This window comes from Lynx canadensis, chromosome A2 (assembly GCF_007474595.2).
Source record: "Lynx canadensis isolate LIC74 chromosome A2, mLynCan4.pri.v2, whole genome shotgun sequence".
NCBI lineage: Eukaryota > Metazoa > Chordata > Mammalia > Carnivora > Felidae > Lynx > Lynx canadensis.
The window spans coordinates 139,475,582-139,498,268 of NC_044304.2; the positions used below are offsets into that span (position 1 = coordinate 139,475,582).

The following is a 22,687-nucleotide window of genomic DNA, read 5'->3' on the forward strand; positions in this document are numbered from 1 at the left end:
CAAAGAGTGTTCCTATTTGGTTCAGAACTCTTCTTAAAATCTGATCGGTTCTTGCATCTATTTTTAAAACTACTATTTCTCACTTAGGTATTTGAAACACAAGACAGACATTTCTACAACCTCTCAGCAAAATATATCTTTGACTTTGATTTAAAAAGGTGAGTAAATAATACATTACCTTTGAAACTAGCAGTGAAATGATTTCTTTTACACTGTTGTCAATCAACTCATCTATCTTCGAATGGTATTGTTGCTGGATGTTAAAAGACAAAGATGCGTTAGTTGATGTGGACACGAAACTTTTGTCATTAAGTCAGAAATGCTTTAAAGCTACTGGTTAGGACATATCGGATTTACTTAAAATGATCATTTTGAACACCAGAAGAACAAAACCTTGAAAACGATCCACCCAATCAACACTTTTTACACTGTGGTTTGAAAATTTTCCCATGTGCACTGTTGAGTTAAGCAGCTAATGGGGTTATTATATAGATGAATTGAGTTCTTATTCTTATTCAGGCAGAGGAATGTGAAGGGTACTTTTTGTCTTCTTCTCTATAATGAAGGTGGCCGTGTATTTTTCTAAAGGGTTGGCTTAGCTGAAGAAGCAAAAAGACTAGAAAAAGATTTAATTAATACAGCATTTCGTGTCTGACAACTCTCATTCATAAGTTATTTTAAATGTGCTCTAGAAATAAAATGAGCTCCCAATTGTTCCCCCTCAAAGGACCGTTTTTGTCAGTGCAGGGAGTAGCAGTTTATACAATTCTTACAATATGCTCAAGCAAGGGCAAAATTAAAATTTCATCAACAAAGGTGAATAGATGGTAACAAATTAATAGGCCATAAAAGGTATAATGGAACAGCACTCACTCCCCATAGTTTTATCGCTGTTTCCTCATGAGAAAGACGCCTTTAAGTAAATATAAAAAAAGATGTATTTAAAATAAACCTGAAAGCCTCTTTTTTTTTTTTTTTTTTTTTGCTTTCTTTAGAGAATACTAGAGAGTTGCATTCTTAAATTAGCAGGAGCTTCGGCTTCTGCAGTGTGTGAAGGCACATTCATTTAAACACTAATTCTTCCTTTAGAAGCATTTATCTGACAGCCGATTGTCCCCAATAGCCACTTCACAGAAAATGTGACTTGTAAAGACTAACCCTATCTTGATGGTTCAAGGCTTCTTGGAACAGCTAACATAATGCATAGAGTAAAAGTACTCAGGTCAGTATAAACATTAGACCAACTTAACAGCTGCTGGTTGAATGGTTTCCTAAGATGTAAGTTTTTGAAAGCTATTTTTTTCTTCTGAAAACATGTCTCAAAGTTTCCACACACAACAAAACATCAACTTAGTTCTGCTTTGGAATACATAGGAATGATTCTCCCCCAGTGGCTCTGCCAGTTACAAGTGGTTATCTACCAGCATAAATAATAAAGGAAGCATAATTTTGGAGCCCGTTAATTTTCTTTTCTGCATGTGTAAGTGGGTGTGTTGACAACTGGTCTAAAATTAACCACACACATATGAATATGGAGCTTTCCAGACATGTATTTCACCTAATGCAGGGAAATATTATGTGTCTGTCTCACTGAAAGCCGTACAGATTCCCCAACTTGTGCTCCCCAGAGATGACTGGGGAAACACCGAGGGTAGATTTCTATTATAGTAGTGTTGATTCTTTTACTTTTAGAACATCTTGAAGAGAAGGAAAAGGAAAGGGGAGAAAATAAAGAAAAACAAAGTAGAAGAGAAAGAGCTTCAGGAATCTGGCTGGTAGTTGAGATGGCTGGGAAGCCCCCTACAGACACAGGTACAAAAAGGGTCCCCCAGCTCTGCATGAAGCTGGACAGCTGACCTGGCGTGAGCAGTTTATGCAAATGAGCCCTGCCCAGGCTCTCCCTCCCTGCTACTCTCTTTTCATATCCTTCTGTCTCCAAATTTGTATCTGTGCAGCAGGAGGAAGTGAAATACCAGACTGAGGTTCCTCTTTGGGGTAGAGTCCGAAAGGGATACAGGAGATGGGCTTTAAGCTTCTCACCTCCCTCTTCCCTGGAAAGAACATGTAGGGATCAAGGTGCCCAGACCTCTGAGCAGTTCCAAATTGTTAAATATATACTTGATATGTTTATGTTTGTTACACATTTCATTATTCATTTATTTATTTTTAAAATTTTTAAAAATTGTTTTTATTTATTTTTGAGACAGAGAGAGACAGAGCATGAGCATGGGAGGGGCAGAGAGAGAGGGAGACACAGAATCCAAAGCAGGCTCCAGGCTCTGAGCTGTCAGCACAGAGCCTGACATGGGGCTTGAACTCACAGACTGTGAGATCATGACCTGAGCTGAAGTTGGGACGCTTAACCAACTGAGCCACCCTGACACCCCCACATTTCACTTCTTAAAAATGATTTTATTTTTAAGTAATCTCTATACCCAACCGGGGACTCGAACTTACAACACCAAGATTAAGAGCCGCATGTTGTACCAACTGGACCAGCCAGGTGCCTCTGTCATATATTTCACCCAAACAATTTTTTAGGGGCACCTGGGTGGTTCAGTTGGTTAAGCATTCGACTTAACTCAGGTCATGATCTCAGAGTCCATGGGCTGGGCTGCATGCTGACAGCTCAGAGCCTGGAGCCTGCTTTAGATTCTGTCTCCCTCTCTCTCTGCCCTTCTCCGACTCATGCTCTGTCTCCCTCTGTCTCTGAAAAATGAATAAAACTTAAAAAAAATTTAAAAAAAGTTTAAATGTTTATTTCTTTTGAGAGAGAGAGAGAAAGTATGAGCAGAGGAGGGGCAGAGAGAGAGGAGGAGAGAGAGAATCCCAAGCAGGCTTTGTGCTGGGCCCAGAGCACAGAGCCCAATGCAGAGCTCTATCCCACCACTGGGAGATCATGACAAGCTGAAATCAAGAGTTGGATGCTTAAGAGACTGAGCCACTCAGGAGCCCCATATATTACATTTTTTTTAACTCAAAAGTAATCAGATGTCATCAGAAGGCTATTGGATATAAAACTATAGAGTTTCTACATGTTAAACTTTTAGACTGGATCGATTTGGGCACATCTTAAAATCAAGAGATGAGCCACTAAGGAGGTTCCTTACACCCTTTTTATCAAAAGGCAGGGAAAGCCATTGACCCTAGGAGCCATCAAATTCTCCTATTATACACACCTTTAAATTGCTATTTTCTTTGACATCTTATCTAGCCAAGAGCAGTGAGAGAAGGAGGGAGTGAGGGAGGAGGAGAAGGCGAAAGAGAAACAAAAAATTAAAAAGGAAGAAAAGTATATTAAATGTACTACCCAAGGGGCAAGCCCAAATAGCATAAGGTTTGTTAGGTTTTTATAACAGGAGATTTTGCTATTGTAAACTTATCTGATTAGCTTGAACATTCACTAATATTAAAACTTCCAGAATCTCCTCTAGTTGCACAATTGGTAGAGGTGGTCTGCATGAACTGGGCAGGTAGCCTCAGAATTCACATTATATATATATATATATATATATATATATATATATATATATATATATACACATACACACACACACACACACACACACACACTCTGCAAAGAGAATAACCCACGTATGCCACATAGAGATAGAAGGTTAGCTGGAAAGAGTTATTCATCAGGGAATCCAGACAGCTTCCAAAGAGAAACACAAACAAAACATACCAAGAGATCACAGATAAGAACAGAATTTATTTGCATAGACATTTACATTACCTAACCTAAAACTGGTAGATAGTTCATTTACATTAACAGACTGAATTAAAAAAAAAAAAACATTGTTTTAAGTTTATTTGAGAGAGAGAGAGAGAAAGAGCGAGAGAGATGTGTGCATGTGCATGAGCACATGCAAGTGGGGAAGGGCTGTAGAGAGAGGGAGAGAGAGAATCCCAGTGCAGAGCCCTTACACGGGGCTCAATCCCAAGAAGTGTGAGATCATGGCCTGAGCTGAAATCAAGAGTCAAGTGCTTAACCCACTGGGCCACCCAGGCACCCCAACAGACCGAATTTTTGATAAAAATCTGCAAATTTTTGGTCTGCAACAATAGAAACCTATAAAATTTCTATCAGAATATTTCAAGTTGGATCGCTAACCCTAACATACCGGGGTTCTGGCAAATTACAGCTCACTTAGAATAATTCTCCCTACATCTGCCCTGAAAAATGAAGTGTATGTGCCCTGCTTCTCCAGCAGATGACTCTGACTTTAGATTAAAATTAACCTTTAAAGAATTCTTATTTCATGGAGCCCAGGGAATTCAGATATCAGGCAAGAGTCTGAAATCCTGGTCTCCCTACACTTAGGTAAATATCATCATTTCACCTGACTGTTGTTAAGGTAAGCACACAAGAAATGAAGACTAATCAAATGCCAGTACGATCAGCATTCTTAAAAGATTTTGTCCTTCTCTTGGGAAGAATTTGAAAGGTATTGGATTGTTAGTTCTGGAAATGGAAACATTTTACTGTAGCTGAGAACAAGTCCTGCACAAGTAGCCTCCATTAATGTGCTTTCATCCTCAATGGATGGGCCATCCGACACAGCGGCACTGAGGACTAAGACCCAGGCAGTTTATGGAGAGTGAAGATTTCTAAACACTGGTGGTTTTGTGATCTCAACATCTGTCCCTCAGGAACTGGCCTCAGACTGCTGACTCATTATGCATAGCTGTCACATGAGTGGATCATTCGCTCACTAATGACTCCATTAAACACCATTCTGGGCTGCGGTTGAGCACGTTTGCATCATCGTGTGCCACGTGAGAAAACAGAATCCTCACTTAGGAGAGGAGCACAGAAGGCACTGCCTTGTGGGAAAGGAGCTGAGAAGGTCTTATCTCAGCAGCGGCATATAACAAATTTACTGGGGACTTTGGCGAGGCAATTCCCTAAAAGTTAGAAAAATCTTTCTACTAGGTTTACCTATGTGTAAGTATATATTTCACAAGGTTCCAGATTGTGCAATAATTGAGTTTTTAATTTGCTGCTTACTACAGAATGGGGTCCACTGGTTCACCTATGCAGGTAATGTATTTGCTAATTTGCAACAATTCCAAAACTTATCTCAGGCACAGAGAGGGAAAGCCTGTGCAGTTATGTGGGTCTGTTTACTGGTGATTAAAAGCAAAGTATAAAATCCTTCTTCTGCACTGAAATTCTTGTTTACCACTTTTCATAGTTGCTAATGGGTTTTACACCTGCACATTTTGAACTATATTAATTGTGTGAAAGTTGTGGGGAACTAATTGTCTCTGGTGAGAAGGTACAGGTGCAAATATAATGAACAGTAGCAGATTACTCTTCAAAACCATCTACTTGTTAACATAAGACATCATTTGACAATGCAACAATGTTTTGTCATCTGCCTGTGTGCCTGTTTTTCCTTTTTTAGTACTGGAATAAGTTGTTTCTTACAGGGAAGGATTTTTAAAGTAGTGACAACATACCAGTCTGCTCATTCAACAAATATTACTAAGTGCCTATTATGTGTCAGGTACTGCTGTGTATGTTAAAATAAAAACAAATGGGTAAATCCAATATTAATGGGAAGAGGCAAGATGATTCTATGAACCTGATAAGAAATGGATGGGCTTATAAAGACTTAAGACAGTATACCATCAAAGGCTTACATCTGAGTACTGAAAAATGTGAAAAGGTAGAGATGAGCTGTTGATATCCAAGCCAGCTGCTTCCTCATTCAGATAATTAGAAATAATAAATTATTATAATAAATTATATAATATTATATAATAATATTAATACAGCTGTAAGGTTGTATGCTATGGTATTAGAAATGTATTTTTTCCTCTTGAATTACTCAAAGAATGAAATATGTGTGCATGCACATAGTATGGCCAAATAGTTAATGTCTATGTCTGGGATAAATAAGTACGAAATTCACCAATAGTGGGCCTTCTTATCCTTTTTCAGAGCTACATAAGCCCTTCTGCTTGGATGAGAATCGTTAACCTAGCAGACTCACCCTGAGCTGGACTCCCAGGTGGCAACTTTCTTTTTTTTTTTTTTTTTTTCAACGTTTTTTATTTATTTTTGGGACAGAGAGAGACAGAGCATGAACGGGGGAGGGGCAGAGAGAGAGGGAGCCACAGAATCGGAAACAGGCTCCAGGCTCCGAGCCATCAGCCCAGAGCCTGACGCGGGGCTCGAACTCACGGACCGCGAGATCGTGACCTGGCTGAAGTCGGACGCTTAACCGACTGCGCCACCCAGACGCCCCCCAGGTGGCAACTTTAAGACTTGTAAGATTTAACATACCCAGAGAGCACAAAAACACTGACTTATAAAAATATATATATATATATATATATATATATATATATATAAATAATATATATTTTACATATTTTTATTTTGTTTTATTTTTTAATGTTTTATTTATTTTTGACACAGAGACAGAGCATGAGCAGGGGAGGGGCAGAGAGAGAGGGAGACATAGAATCCCAAGCAGGCTCCAGGCTCTGAGCTGTCACCACAGAGCCCGACACGGGGCTCGAACTCACAGACTGCGAGATCATGACCTGAGCCAAAGTCGGACGCTCAACCGACTGAGCCACCCAGGCGCCCCTATTTTACATGTATTTATGTAATATCTAGTCAATTATACAGGCATATAAGTTTTCAAATCATGTCCCTCTGAGGTTCTGGGTGGTAACTCAAGACAACCTTGTGTAGCGGGGAGGAGCTGAAAGGCTCCTGACACAGGTCTGCCTCTTACCTGCCTCTGATGATGGTTACTTCCCAGGCTATGAGTGGGAGGAAAGACTGTATCACTGGTGGGCATGTACCTTATTGAAATCCCCAATTGGGTTCTTCTGCACGAAGTGACCTTAGGAATGGCCTCCTGGTCTTCGAATTTAGAGGTACCCTGACATGTACTTTATGTCATCCAAAGCCCCAAACTCCAAATTTTTCTAGGATTAGTGGAAGTACATACTACAGATATATGCACCTTGAAAATAGTTATAATCACTTTGCTTCTGAATTTTTTTAGAATTTTGTTTAAAGGAGGGTGAATTCATTTCATTTTAAATAATTTTATCCTTAAAAATCTAAAAGCAGTTTGTGTTTCTGCAGCCTAACAGGGAGGAAACATTTCCCTTGACATTATTTAAGGTATAAGTATGTGTACTTTAACGTGTTTCTGGGTATTGCTACGTTATGGTGAGTCATTAGTGTTACACATGTGTATAAAAACCATAAACAAGAAAATGGAATTAATTACATTATTTTAACTTGAAAAGATGAAAATTTAAAAATGTACATTTACAAAAATAATAATTCAAATGAAAGTGTGTTTTAACAACAACAAAAAATCAGACTTACCCATTGACTACCAAACTGGATCATGCCATGGAGGAAAAAAAAAAAAAGATGATGAAGGAGAACATAGGGGAAGAGTAAAAAAATGATGAAAAGTAATTACAATGAGAAAAGAGGCAACAAAATGTCAACTTAAACAGATAATCTAAGAAAAATAGATCCATTTTCATCCAATCGCCACTCTCAACAAAAAGGTAAATAAGCTGTTTCTGAACATAGAACCAAACAAAACATGAACTGAAGTGAAACAATGGGATATTTATTAAAACAAAAAAAAGCCTAATTTTTAAAGTACGTTTCTACCAGATCTTTAAAAAAATGGAAACTTTTGTATAAATAAAATATTTCATATGCCATTTCTGTGCCTTGTCTTTTGAATGCAAACTCAGGATACTCTAGATTTGTATAAACAAAGCAGGTAGCTTTCTAGCTTTCTTATTTACTTGTGAAAAGTAAGGTTTATGTAAAAACACAACACCTAAGCTGTTAAAAGGTGTATCTGAAATTCAATGGCCACTTGTAAAATCTTAGGCAGTCTTCATATAAAAAAGAAGAAACTGACATGAAGAAAGGATAAAGGGCCTTCCATTATTATAGTAAAGAAAAGACCAAACACTTCTATTGGAGACCTTGGTCTTTTAATCTAATCAAACCAGAGACTTCTGGAAACAGCATCCAGTATCCCATGCTGCATATCCATATGTGACACTCAGTTCGCTTACCTCTTGTCCTCCATCCAGGGCACAAAGTTTGGAGCTTTGCTTTCTGGCATCGACTAAGACATTGAACATTGTACACACAGAAGCTGGAATGCGCAAGTCAGTTGTTTTGCTTGCCTTTTGCAGCTTGAGTTCAAACGCAGTTCTTGTTCTAGTTATTAAAACATGAATTCATAGTAAGTAATTCTGAACTATGTGTCACCTGTTCAGTAAAAATGAAATCAACACTACAAGATGCTAATTTAAAACATGCAAATACAGAGTGTTGCATTGCTTGGGAGCTAGGGGATGGGAAGCTCTTCTTTCTCAGGTGTCTCACAGGAGAGATCACAGAGATATTTTATATTACACAGAGCTTTTGCAGTCATGCAGACAGTATCTCTACCCAAATGAAGCTATTTGTTACATCTAGTGTATAACTCTTAATGGAAAGACGTCTTAGTTTTACTTAACTGCCTGGATTAATTTCCACGTATAAAAACCACTTACTTCTCTGCATTAAAGCAGAACAAATCCTCTGCATCAGAGTTTACCAAATAAAGAAACGTACAAGTCTGGAAAACTCTAAAACATCATAATGAATGTCATCACTTAGGTTTTCTTTCAAATACCCATAATTGTAGATAGCTGTTTGAAAGAAACTGTGGAACAGGCAATTTGGAATTTTATTTTTGCTAAAGTATCCAGAGAACCTCCATAAATTTGAGACATCAGAATCACATATGACAAACATGATTTTTAAACATTAAATAATCTAATTCATGGCCTTGCCTTAGGAAGCCATTAAACCTTATTCTAAAGGCAGGATTGTTCTTCCTTTGAAGAATTCAGGATTATTCAATTGCTCCAACCAGTGTTTCTTCCAATATGCTGCCCACATTGTCCTTATATGTGTCATGAATAAGGGCAATGGGAAAAACAATGCTTGGCTAATGAGAGATACGATGCTGATTTTGTAGGAAATGTAAAAAAAAAAAAAAGAAAAAAGAAAAAAAAGGAAGCACATTTGGAAGAATCCAAAGCCTCATAATTTATTTCTGGTTAAATTCTGGAGAATGTAAATGGATACGTGGAACTCATTTGATACTGATAGAGACTACGAGAAGATGGAAGAATCAATGGCACTGAGCATAATTTGAGTTTGCCAGGCCATTTCACAGCGTACAGTCATAGTGCATAATGCATAAAGTACTTAACAGACCTTTTCCGTATGTCTCCAGAAGTACTGCCTTGGGAATTTAAAGCACAGTATTCCCAGAGAGACAACAATAAGCACAACAGAAATGATTAATATAGTACGGATGCCACTGATGAGGGCAATGGTTAGGAGGCCTAAAAAAATGTTTCAGGTCAAGCCTGTCAGTTACAGGAGTCCCCAGAATTTAGGTCTGAGAACCTCATGTCCATTAAATTTTGTAATAGCAGTACATAACGAAACCTTCCCTTGTGACAATTATGTAACAGGTGCTTGGTGAAAAGTGCCACTTTGGCTGCTGGCATACTAAGCAGCGACTTGAAAACACAGGTCTACCTTTTGACACAGGCCTCTATCATATCACTGGCCATTAGTTTAAGTCTTTGCTCTAAGTGGTGGGCAAATTCTTGTTCTGGCCAGTGTAGATCAAAGACAAACATTTGCAGTGCATCAAGTTTCCAAAAAAGGTCTTCTGATGTTGCTGAGCCATTGCTAGAAGAAAAAGGAAACACGAAGAACATCATCAATGGCCATGGTTAGCATGAGATCAACAATACATTGTGATTTCCTTTCTGTATCAATAGCCATTAGTAAAAAAACAAACAAAATAGCAGGTAAATTCCTTAATCATTGGTATTTTCTTTATTCAACCTTCTAAATCTCTTCCTTTTCACTTCTTCTTAATAAGGCAAGGCAAAACACCAAAAACAAAATAGAAATGACTCTAGTAGTAAAGTTTCATAGAAAGGGGTAGAATGGATAAGGGTACTTCACTAAGGAAAATAAATCAGATTGGACAGGGAAGAACATTTCAAATGCTTTTTACCAATCTTTAAGATAAAGATAAAATTCATAAATGTTTCCTCCTAGAAATTCCGAAAAGTATGTTTTACATAAGAAAACCCATATGACAGCAACTGGAATCTTTACTCTTCTGCTCATGCCTATGTATGTGTCTTTGTCATCATAACGGCTTCTGTGTGTCTACAGACACGTATGTAGGGTACAAGATCCTTAAATTTCTCAATTATGGGTAAAGGTGAAACAGGAACTGCCGGTGGAATAACAGGCTGGGAAGGGAGGCAAATCTTATGCCCATTTTAAAATGCCTTTTGACTTTTCTCGCTCATAATTCAACCTAACAGTACGAGGTATCTATACAGTCTAACAGAGAAATGACATTCAGGGTGTTCTGCAGTGGGAACCAATTCACGTATTTCAGATCGTTCCATCCATCTAACTGTGGAGCGTAGATCTGCTCTGTGGTCACTGCTGTGGCAAAATTACTTAGAGGACTGAAGCTTCACCCCGTGTAGGTGATATTCTAGATAAGTAATTCGTATCAAAGTACATATAACATTTGGGCAAAGGATAATAGTACTCCTTTCCATTATGCAAGTACATAGCCTAATAAGGAAACAGATGCTTTGAGAGTAAAATGCTCCTATGTTAAAACACACTGAAACTTAAGAATTAAAGGAGAAAAAAGCCCCTGTGTGATTCATTTCTCCTCAGCTTTCCCATAAATGTTTCACATATACTAACCTAAAAGTTCTGTTTTGGGTGTGCAAAAGAAAATCAGAGAAATAAAATAATTTATCACAAAAGCACAGCAGAAAACTTTTATAAAAGTAAAATTCTTTTATATATTTTTAAACGTTTATTTATTTTTGAGAGAGAGACAGAGGGTGAGAGGGGGAAGGGCAGAGAGAGAGAGGGACACAGAATCCGAAGCAGGCTCCAGGCTCTGAGCGGTCAGCCCAGAACCTGATGTGGGGCTTAGACTCGTGAACTGTGAGATCACGACCTGAGCCAAAGTTGGACACTTAATGGATGGAGCCATGCACGTGCCCCTATAAAAATAAAATTCTTTTAAATACCCACTTTGTTTGGATAAATATATCTTAATTAGTTGGCTTAAAAAAATCACCTCCTTCTCTGGCTGATTAAATGCTCATTTGCCTCCACCACCTGCACCTCAGCATCTTTCCTGCATTACCAGCCTACTTTGTGTTTCTTCTCCCAATCTGCCTGTAATTCCTCATGGTCTCCTTGCCTAGCCAACATGTGCCCAGAGTTAATTCTCAAAGGGAGAATCGCAGCAAAGCCCTGATGCCACCTCTTTACTCAATATCTCTTCACACCTTAAATATCAGTGCCCCCAAACTACCATCAATCAAAAGAACCAGACAAACCATGTTGATGTCGATGTGAAAAATGTGAGAAAAAACACCATACTTATTTCTCCCTTTTGCCGTATATAGAATAAAAATAAGAGGAAAAAATGACCAGGCAAAATCCTCCTATATATCCATAGTACACAATGCGGTAAATTAGAGGACCTAGATTTTAAAAGTAATTGAATACAATTGGTTAAAGAAGCAAACCTACTACTTATCATTATTTACTGTGGAGAAATATAAGTAGCTATTTGCGACATGAATGTATTCTTCACAGCATAACAAAACAACAAAAACCACCATCAAGACAAACTCTGAAATAGTGAAGGTGGAATTCTATTGAAAATAGTCTTTCTCATAACATATAACAAATCTTTACAGAGAGTATGGATATATGTACTGTTCTTTGATGCTATGGTAAGACTCTAGAATAATAAGTGTGCTTAATTGGGAATGTAATTACGGTAACAAGTGTTTGTTATACTTAGATAAAAAAATGTAAATAGGTTTTCTCTTGAGCTGGAATATATACCTTGCAATTTATTCAGAACTTTTTCATTTTAAAATTATTTCTAATCAGTCACCTATTCCGAAAGTATTATTAACAGATCAAAGAATTCAAATGTGAATAATGGATTCTGAGATAATTTCCTAAAACCACCAGTAGGGAACTTATCTTACTGCATCTACTTTTAGAGCTGAAAAAAACCCAGAAGGAAGATGGGGAGGAGAACCTTGTAAGGTGATACATACATTAATAGATAAGGATGTACCTTTAAAGCCATAGTTGTGTTGTACTTTTAATTCCTTATATATATGAAATGGAACGATTTGGGTGGTATTTAATGCTTTATAACAAAAATTTAAAAAACTGGCACCTGGCCTGGCTCAGTCAGTGGAGCATGCAACTCTTAATCTTGGGGTCATGGGTTCAAGTCCGACATTGGGAATAGAGATTACTTAAAAAAATAAAAATAAAATCTTTAACAACTCCCTCCTCCCCTCCCCCTGCAAATAAAAAAAAAAAAAACTAGTTGTGATTACATCATAACATTAATAAGTAATTCTGAGCACCCTGCTGAAGAGCCTAATGTTGATAATCCTAGCAGGAAAAGATAATAGTGACTAACTTATATACCATATTTTTTTATTTATCCAGAATGATGAAAATATGAGCACTTTATTTATAAAGCCACAGTCTGTCCTGACTCGTGTCCTGAGGGTCATTTTAGAAAGGGGCTTCCAATAATGAGATTCAGGTTTCAGACATACCTCAAAGCTAATAAAATAATAATGACAAAAAAATCTAAATTTCACAAGGTAATGCCCACAATGGTGTTCTTGGTGAAAATCAAGGGGGGGGGGGAACAGATGAGGGATGAGGAAGAAGAGGAGTGAAATTATAAAACAGTATTAAGAAGCACAAAAACACATCAACTTAGATTCATTATACTTCCTAGATAATTGCCAAGCACACACACACACCACTCTATACACCGTAAGTGCCCAAAGCATTTGCCTGATAAAGATTCACATGTAACCCAATATCCTAATAATTAGCACGGGCACAGTGACGATGTTTAACTTAGAGAAGTATTGCTAAGCTGTCTCGCAAGTTATTCTTCTCTTTCTTGGTCTTTCTTTTCTTGAACGTATGCAGCCTTGACTGGGAGCAGGTTTAACAGTGGTGGGAGGACTGGCACACAGGATGCTGGACAAGTTCTTAGCTAGTATATTCTCTGGAAGCCTGATACATAAATGAGAGGAGTGAGAGCTTGGTTGTCAGGCAGACCTCAATTCGAAGCTCACCTCTGTCACTCACTTACTGTGAGACCCCGGGCAGGTTCTGTTTCTTACCTTCTTTAGGACTTGGTTTCCTTAACTGTAAAACGGGGACAATGACATTTACCTCACAGGGTTGTTATAAGGCTTAAATGAGATAAAGGATTTGGCACTGTAACTGGGACATAATAAATGCTCAATAAATGGTAGCTATTTTTCTTCCTCTAGTATTATTCTTTCTAGCTGACTTCATGGGAGATCTTGGGCAAAACACGGACTATTATTGAGTTCATCTGTTGCCTCTGAGGCTCATATTTTTGAAAACTATACAATCATGAATAATGATGACTGATGACAGTAATAATGACAATAAAATCATAATGTAGAATAGGAGTAGTTATTATGATTGAGAGCCTAGGGTGTGCCAGGAACTTTTCATAGTTTTCTCCCCCCTTTTTTCTTCTCACAAAAATGTCTTTAAATTACATATCATAACCATTTCAGAGTTGAGGAAACTGAGGGTAGGAGAGAACTTAATGAATAATGAGCAAGGGTCTAAATTCAGTGCTGCTCAATTTCAAAGCCTGTGTCCTTTTCGTTTTAATGACCCTTAGTTACCAAATCTGCAATAGGTAGGCTTATCACAAGGTGGAGTTAATAAATATAGTTTTTAAGATACACAGATTATTTTAAAATAACGGGTCACATCAACTGATATGTGAAAGGACAAAAAAAGAATTTGCTCGTGTTAGGAAATAAAGGACAATCACTTCTCTGCAACCTACAATATTATTTCTTTAAAAGTGAGAGTAAGAAAAAAGGATTATATTCTTGAAACTGTTCTTACAATGGTTTTCTACATGTGCAAGAGAACCTATGTGGGACGTAACAAAGCTGGAGCCAACTAAGGTTCCTAGACATACTGGTACCACATTGATTGCCTGAACTCTATGATTTAGGCTGGAGTCTACAACCTGGGTTGCAAAATGACCTCGGACCAACAGATTACATACAGGCTACATCAATCCAGTGAGTGTTAAAAAAAAAAAAAAACAAAACTGCATCATTTATCATCGCTATGCTAAGCTTAGCTTAATAGCTTAAAAACTCAAACAAAACCAAAACATAGTGTCCCTCAACAACGATGATAAATGCCATGCAATCTAAACACATGTGCACAGAACACAGCCCAGGCCATGCACTAGCTCACACACCACCAGGAAATAAGTGAGGAATACACACGTGGACTCATATAAAGAAGCCATCCACGAAGGAGTAGAAAAGCTAGGAATCTGTGGAAGATTAAGAGGCAGACTTGGAACTTTTGGAAGAGCTACATTGGGAAGACTGTTGGCGATATTCCTGTAAAGAAACAAACAACGTGGGAAGGGACCACCATAAGCAAGAACTACATACGGCCACGTGTAAAGTCATAAGGTCAGGATTGAAGAGACAGATGTTCCATGGACACCAGGCAAGATACCCACTTGACAGGCTGCCACGTCTCTTGCTCGAAGCCTCTGTGAATTGACTGGGCAATGGAGGACTCCATGAGATCCACGTAGCGAACAACCAAGGGCACAAAGATCTCTTGCAAGTGTTTGTGAAATTTTCCATTACGTAAAAGTGCTGAAATAGTCAAGCAGAAATATGTTTGTCAGAGGGATCACATCAGGCATTTGGGAAACAGGGGTGAAAAAAATGTTTCCTGGAAGAGTCTGACACAGAAGAACTGACATAGATGATAATGGGTCTTGCTCCTCATATTGAATATATCATGAAAGCTAATCAAGAAGTATAATCAACCTCCTAAGCATGGCTGTCAAAACTGCAAATAGATTATATCTCTATAAAATGTTCCTGGCAGGTGGTATGTTTTTACTTTCTAAGAGGTTTAACACATGAGGCACAGGACTACTTGCTAGAGATTCAAGGGAGCTGTTGGATACACTGAAGGTCTTGACACATGTAAATATAGTGATAAAGAGCGTTACAATCCCTGTGCTATACTGTGTATCACAAAGAGCTAAACCCATTTAATTCTAAGAGCTAAGCTTGATTACTTGTAAGAGATACACTTATTTAATTCACCAGGAGGGTGACTGTGGGCTTGGGAATGTCTAATCTGATTCATGAACTTTTCAGTTATTTGTGGATTTTCTTGTTACCCAATTTTCCACATGAGTCTTTGAAAACAGCATATCCCCTGCCTTTTCCAGGTGTCCATTTGTCTTTAATGAATTCTACTGTGGAACACCCTACTTACAGCAGTTGTAGAGGTCTTAGAATTTGTGCTACTGGGACAGGACTGTTTAGTAAGTAGGTAGTAGGTAAGGTGCACCTCCCTATACCAGAAGGTGGATGCTTTCTATGCACAGGACATAATTTCATTAGAAGACACTCAGTGCTATCTATACACTCTTTGTGTCCCACCCATCCACTCCCCTGACAAATTCATAGGTTGAAATCCTAACTTCCAATGTAATCGTATTAGGAGGTGGAGCCTTGAAGGGATGATTCGGTCATGAGGGCAGAGTCCTCATGAACAGGATTAGTACCCTCATAAAAGAGATCCCAGAGAAATCCTTCGACCCTTTTGCCATTGAGGACACAGCTCAAAGATGGCCATCTAGGAAGCAAGTTCTCACCGGACACTGAATCTGTGGGCACTCTGATCTTGGACTTCCCAGCCCCCAAAACTGTGAGAAATATATTTCTGTTGTTTATAAGCCACCCAATCTCTGGTACTCTGTTGTTACAGCCTGAATGGACTAAGACAGCCAGTATGTGTCTAAGTTGCACCATGAAAGAACAGAGAATCTACAGGAAAATACTAAGAAATGTTACGTAATATTCAATAAATAATTTGAAAATTTTTAGATGATGGTACATGTTTGTTTCTCGAGTGAACATATCTTAAACCCAGCTGTGATGTTTTTTTGACTCTCCAAGTGAAAACATATTCATTTCAAAATATACATCATGGTTGGCAAAGGTATTTCTGAAGAGATAGTCTTTTAATTGAGCCTAAATGACAGGGTGGCATTCACAGAAGATTTGGAGGGAAGATCTCCAGGTAGAGAGAAGAGCTGGTATGAAAGTTCTAGGCAGGGTATAAGCAGATGCACTTCTAGAAGGACGAGAAAGCCAGTGTGGCAGGAGTAGGGTGAGAGACAGGGAAAGAATAGTGCAAGGTGATGTCTAGATGGTAGGACGTGGGTCCACAGGGAAGCATCATTATTTTTATTATTATTAAATAAATAACACGACAGAATGTGTCTGGCAGCTGTGTGGAAGATGGGAGTGGATGACCAAGGGGTGGGGGGAAGCAAAGAAGGTACCCAGTGCTCAGTGCTTCACTGCAATAGACCAGATAAAGGGTGATGGTGATGATGAATGGGGACTGGGATTAGAGCAGCAGAGGTGAAAGATGGGGGAAAGTTCTTCAGGACTCCCATTCACTTCTATGGATCTGAATAGCTGTGTGTGCCTGTGTACAAAATCTAATAACTAGTAACTGTAATAGTAATGTCATATAAAATACTCCACTAAATATGCCAATTTCCCACATAAATCTTCCTCAGGGCAAAAATACCCCAAAAGCTAAATAGTGCTTTAAAACTTGGGCAAAGTATGTGATGCTTACCATAGTGGCATGAATACTGCCTTAGCGGATTCTGAAATTTGTCAGAGGCTGGAAAACTACAGACATGTGAAAGTGGGGTTGGAAAAAATTCTAAATGCAGAGGAAAATACAACCCTGTTTTTTTTTTTTTTTCCTATTTCTAGTTAATTTGGTTTAGTATTTTTTGTGGTTAAGTAGGTTTTTTTTCTGGGTTATCTATATGCGAAAAGATTTCCTATTAAAGTGGGAATGATAATCATATTTAAAGATAAATGTCTTATTTAGGAGACTAATGTTATCTTAATGATGTTTTCATTAGCACACTGAAAAGAGCTTTATTTATTCCTAGAGATTCAATCAAAGAACTCAAGGTACTATAGATCATGTAATTCAGTTCCTTTTGCCAAATGTCACCTAAATAAGGATGTTGAACATTAAGGATGAAATATTCTCGCTCAAGCCACCTAAGTCACTGTGGTAAGCAAATTAAAAAATACACCCCTATCTGAATTTATTGGATCTCCACTTAACAACTCTCCTCCTTCTTCCTCCTCCTTGCCAGAATTTTTGGAGTGTCAAGCACAGTGCTAAGTCTTTTATATGCATTCTCTCATTTAATCATTACAAAAACTCTATGATAGAAGGACTATTATTATTTTTTTTAGTCTTATCAATAAGGAAACTGAGGCACAGAGGATTTAGGGGGCATGTGGCAAAGCCATCTAGTCATTAAACAATAGAACAAGAGCCCTTAACCTCCATAGAGTATAATACTGCCACCTCTCAATTTACATAACCATAAACTATTATCTGTGTATGCATCCATTCATCATTCATCCAACCTACCAGCAGCCTATCAGCATCTTTTAAGACCTAGAAAAGTAGAGGTTATTTTAGGTAGAAAAATCTTGCAAATGACAAACACATTACTCCACATCTTAGATGAATTATGTTTTTAGAATTAGAATTTTGAAAAACTCAGTTACACTATGAATAAGTCAAGAGATTGAGCAGAACTATTACACTCAATGAAGTGAAAAATGAATGAACACTGAAAATATTCAATGTGCTTATAATACGCATCGGAAGCTGGAAAATTTCACATTGCTATGTAGCTAGACTATAGCCTAACCTTTAATTTATGTGGGCTACTAATAAAAAAATGCAGGGACACCTGGGTGGCTCAGTCGGTTAAGTGTCTGACTTAGGCTCAGGTCTTGATCTCACAGTTGATGGGTTCCAGCCCTGCGTTGGGCTCTGTGCTGACAGCTCAGAGCCTGGAGCCTGCTTCAGATTCTGTGTCTCCCTCTCTCTCTCTCTGCCCCCTCCTCTGCTTGCACTCTGTCTCTCAAAAATAAATAAAAATGTAAAAAAAAAAATGCAAAGAGCCACAGGCTCTACATCTCAGGTGCTGTTAAGCACTATCGTTATTTTTAACTAGTCCAAGACCAAAACACACACGCACCTATGAAATCATTACATCTACAAATGAGAGTAACTCTACCTCATCAAACCAAATGCTACTTTATTATGCATTTAGAGATTAGGTATGTTGGTTATTAAGTCATGCTTAGTTTGTTAAAATGAAGCACATAGGAGAATCAATACTCAATGTTGTTATTAAATGTTATAATGATTCTAAGATTAAGTACCAGTTGACTCAAATGTATTTCTAGCAAGAGCTCTCTTTTTTAATACACTTGCTAAGCCCTGAATTCACCAACTTGTTAAATAAGCCTGTTTCTCTCGTATTCCCACCATGGGAGAGCAGACACTGTCCACCAGATCACTATAGCTGAAGCTGGTGACTGTACTACCTGCTTGGCTTTTACTTTTTACATCCAAAGAGTAATCAAGACCTACGTACTTTGCATCCTTAATATCCATCTCAACACATCCCTCCCTCTCTTTATCGTCACTGCTGTCGCCCTACTTCCTCCAGCCTTCTTATCTCCTGCCTTGCCTAGTGCAGTAATCTCTTTCCTGGTCTCCAGGATCCATATTTTCTCTTTGTCAATCAAATCTCAAGGAGAGGGGCTTGCAGATATATAAAACTAGTAATGTCCTTCCTAAAGACTGTAAACCTTTAGTGGATCATCAACAACAAACTCTAAAAGTCTTTGCATGACATGAAGGCCATCCATGCCATACCTTAAAACGACTTCTCTGGCTCATCTCTGTTGCCTGACCCTCATATTTGCTGTGGTCCAGCCATAATGATTTGCATGGTCAGTTCAAGTCTATAATTAACTCCTCCAAACCTTTCTGGAAATGCTTTGCTCTGCTGTCCCCTTGCCCAGTTACTGGTTCCCCCCGTTTACTCACTACTTTGTACAGACTTCCACGGTGGTCCATATCATACTTCTGTACCTACTGCCATTTCTAATCTCCCCCACAAGGGTGCAGGGTCCTTGAGGCAGGAACCATGTCTATATTCTTAGTATCTAGCAAAGTGCATGGTTCCAAGCAATTGTTCAGATGTTTATTGAGTGAATAATTACTTGGATACAACATTAAGATGACTACACTATTATTCAGGAAACTGTCTAAGAACTTATTGAAGCCTGTATATCTCTTCAAATTTTATACAGAATATATGGTATTAAATACTATTGGTATGAATATCCTATTTTTTTAATGTTTATTTATTTTTGAGAGAGAGTGAAAGCACCGGCGAGGTGCAAAGAGAGAGAGAGGGAAAGAGAGGCTCCAAAGCTGGCTCTGTGCTGCCAGCACAGAGCCTGATGTGGGGCTCAAACTCACAAACCGTGAGATCATGACCTGAGCTGAAATCAGAAGCTAAACCTGAGCTACTCACGTGTCCTTGAATATCTTATTTAAAATAGGGTAGTCCAGATGTCTAAGACCAGACTACTAAAAATTCTACTGGATATGAATGTGGCTATTTTATGTCTCTTATCTTAATGAATGTGGCAAGAAGAGTATTTTTTCTGTTCAGTCATGACTCTTGGTAGCAAACTAACACATTCTGAAGATGAGGAGAAAAGGGAGGTTTTCTCTATTTTCTAAGACCTGTCACAAATGCTTACTTCTGGCCAAAAGTCTGCTCATGTTGCCTCAGGGTGTTCCTTTTTATTTTTTAAAAATCAAATTATAGACCCATTTTCCAAAGTTTTAGAAAACTGGCAATTGGCAGTATTATTTCTTTGGTAATTAGACTCAGGAAAGGTGAGGGGGGGGCGCGTGGTGGAGAAGGGAGGGATGGAGAGAAGGAGGAAGAGAGAGAAGAAAAGAAATACAGAAAAAATGCAGAAGGAGCAAGAAAGAAAAGCGAAAGCTTCGGGTCAAAAGGCAAGACTAGAGAAACACACAGGACACTGTACTTGTGTATGTAAATGCATGCTCTTTTTCTCAGTTGCCCATATGCCAGTTTGCATTCCACTCCTATCAGACACCATCAAACGCCCTCTTACTATGGAGCCCCAGGCATCAGAATGAGTGCTTCTATCTTCTCCATACGGTTTAGTAAGGGTAGGCTGCGATTTGGGGCTGCCACCTGTCCAGATCAAGCCTCTGCAGGGCACCCCTTCTAACAGCTTATTCCAAGAGGCAACTCCTCAATGTGGCCTCCTCCAAGAATGCTTCTGACATTATATCCGAGGTGTGGAAGCAGAAAGGACTGCTCGGAAGGAGTCTAAAATAGTGGTTACGAGAAAGTAAGTGGAGGACCCAGCATCTACTTTGTTAAATAATCATTTTCCCCTCAAAGATTCCATGTTTCCAAATACCACCTTGTCAGAAAATAATGAAGCATCAATGACATCTAGCTGAACGGTACAATTAGAAATGGCAAAAAGGAAGCAAAAGGCTTAAATAAAAGGTAAACTAGGGATGCGGATGTGCCCAATTATTTTGAGCATCCCAATAATTAATAAATTAATGTTGATTATTTACATACCAAAAAGAGTCTTACATTTACAAAAGTACTTGTCATAGGCTTTTAATAGTAAGATTTCATCTAAGAATATAAACTATGATCCAATTAATAACAATTACTGAGATAGCAATCACTGGACAAGTGAAGAATAAGCAGATAAAAGAGTTCCTGTATTCTTTTTAGGGTAAAAATATGCTGGTGACTCCTGAGCCCATTTAATCCAATTTTATACTGTACCACCCCCTTCCAATTAGTCAGCGTTAATGGATTACTAGGGTGAATGACTTCTCCTAAAATTCTAAATAGCCATTTGAGAAGGAAACTAGTAATTCATGACCAGCAAAATAAACAGCACTGACCACAATAAGAACAAGACTTTGCCATAAAACAACAATTATTCAAGGGACTACAAACTGTATGGATCCTGCACAGTGAAAACCCAGGAGACTAAGACATAAAATTAGTTGACAAATGTATACAGTGAGGATCACTGAAATCTGAACAAGGGCTTCAGGAGAAAAGTCAGGAAGATTTCAGTCTAAAACAGAATGATGTACAAGGAAGAAAATACACACAGCGAAACAACAAAAAAAATCCCCTGAGATCTAGGAATAGCACCAGCCAAGAATCTGGCACATTAAATAGGCACTACATAAATGTGTGTTTACTGAATAAATACCAATAAATATCCACTGCCTAAAGGAAACTCTGAGAGTGTCCCTTCGAAGTTTAAGTAGAATAGGAAACTCACTGGGTTTTATTTTCCTTTTAATTAAAAGCTTAATAAGTAAATCTATATAGTTTGGTAATATTTAATTTGTACAATTACGAGCATAACAACCTCCTAAAACCACATCCAATTCTTCCTTTCCCCTTGGTGCACTTGTTAAAAATTATCTATCTACCTACCTACCTACGTATCTGCCTAACCTACCTATGGAGCGATAGCACTGGTGTTATGTTTCCTATATTTTGGACAGCAACCCCAAATCCAACAAATCCAAGTTTAAAACTATAATTAAAGATGCCATAGTACAGTACACATAATTGAGTTCTATTTCTACAATCTATTGCATTATAGTCAGTAAGGCACATATGTCGATATGCTCTACAAGATGATAAGCTTTTCAAGGGCCAGGACTGTTTTTTAATCCAGGTTTCTGCAAAGTGACTGGGACTTGTAAATTTTAGGCATTCAGTACATGTTTGTTGCAGAATTAATTCAGGAAAAAACCCGATATAAACATTAACCAAGGCTTAGGGTAAACATAGACAACGAAGTCTCATGGTCCTGCTCTTCTCATGCTGTCTTTTATGAGATTAATAAAAAATCCAAATGGAGAAGTCTGTAATTTTATTCCAGTTACATACAGCTTTCTGACTGGGATTATGTTCCTCAATGCCTGCCCTAGGTGATGAAAACAATTGAGTTCGGCTGTAACGTGATCAACAACCCTCAAGTGTAGGCTTCTTGATGCTCATGGCCGTAGGGGTTACAGAGCTTTCTGCAAATCTACTGTGAGGGACACGTAGGCATTTTAGAGCAGGTTATTTTTTTTCAGGCATTAAGTTCTCATATATGAAAATATAAAAATCAGACTGAAAATTTTAGATGTCTACATGTGGTAAAGAATCTAGAGCAACACTGTGGAACTCAACTACAAAAAAAAAGGCTAGTGACTGCTTGCTTTTACATTTATTTTACTCTACACACTGGCAGAACACATTCTGACATGTAATTTTGCATTCAGTCAACTCTGGAAACTGGAGTTAAATACATTTTTGCATTTTTGTGGTCATCTCACCATTTGTAAAAGTGCCTATCTATAAAACTAGGCTGGCACACAGCCCTGTTGTCATCTAGAAGTCATATCCTTTCTGCATTGTGCCTCGTAGATGTATGTACAGATGTATCTATAAACACCGAT

At 38.2% G+C, this 22,687-nt stretch overlaps 1 protein-coding gene across 18 annotated transcripts in view; it reads right to left on the reverse strand.

The window, feature by feature from the left end:
- Nucleotides 1-22,687, reverse strand: part of CADPS2 (calcium dependent secretion activator 2) — a 540,447-nt gene that overhangs the window by 50,711 nt on the left and 467,049 nt on the right. For 7 of the 18 annotated variants that reach the window (XM_030308335.1, XM_030308330.1, XM_030308328.1 and 4 more), the window contains 4 exons: nucleotides 14,724-14,865; nucleotides 9,611-9,766; nucleotides 8,083-8,230; nucleotides 179-253 (listed from right to left, as the gene is read on the reverse strand). In XM_030308335.1, the coding sequence (XP_030164195.1) occupies nucleotides 179-253; nucleotides 8,083-8,230; nucleotides 9,611-9,766; nucleotides 14,724-14,865 (521 nt within the window). Of the gene's footprint in view, nucleotides 1-178; nucleotides 254-7,363; nucleotides 7,379-8,082; nucleotides 8,231-9,610; nucleotides 9,767-14,478; nucleotides 14,599-14,723; nucleotides 14,866-22,687 lie in introns of all 18 variants that reach the window. The other 11 variants (XM_030308333.1, XM_032592435.1, XM_032592437.1 and 8 more) reach the window with 3 other exon arrangements.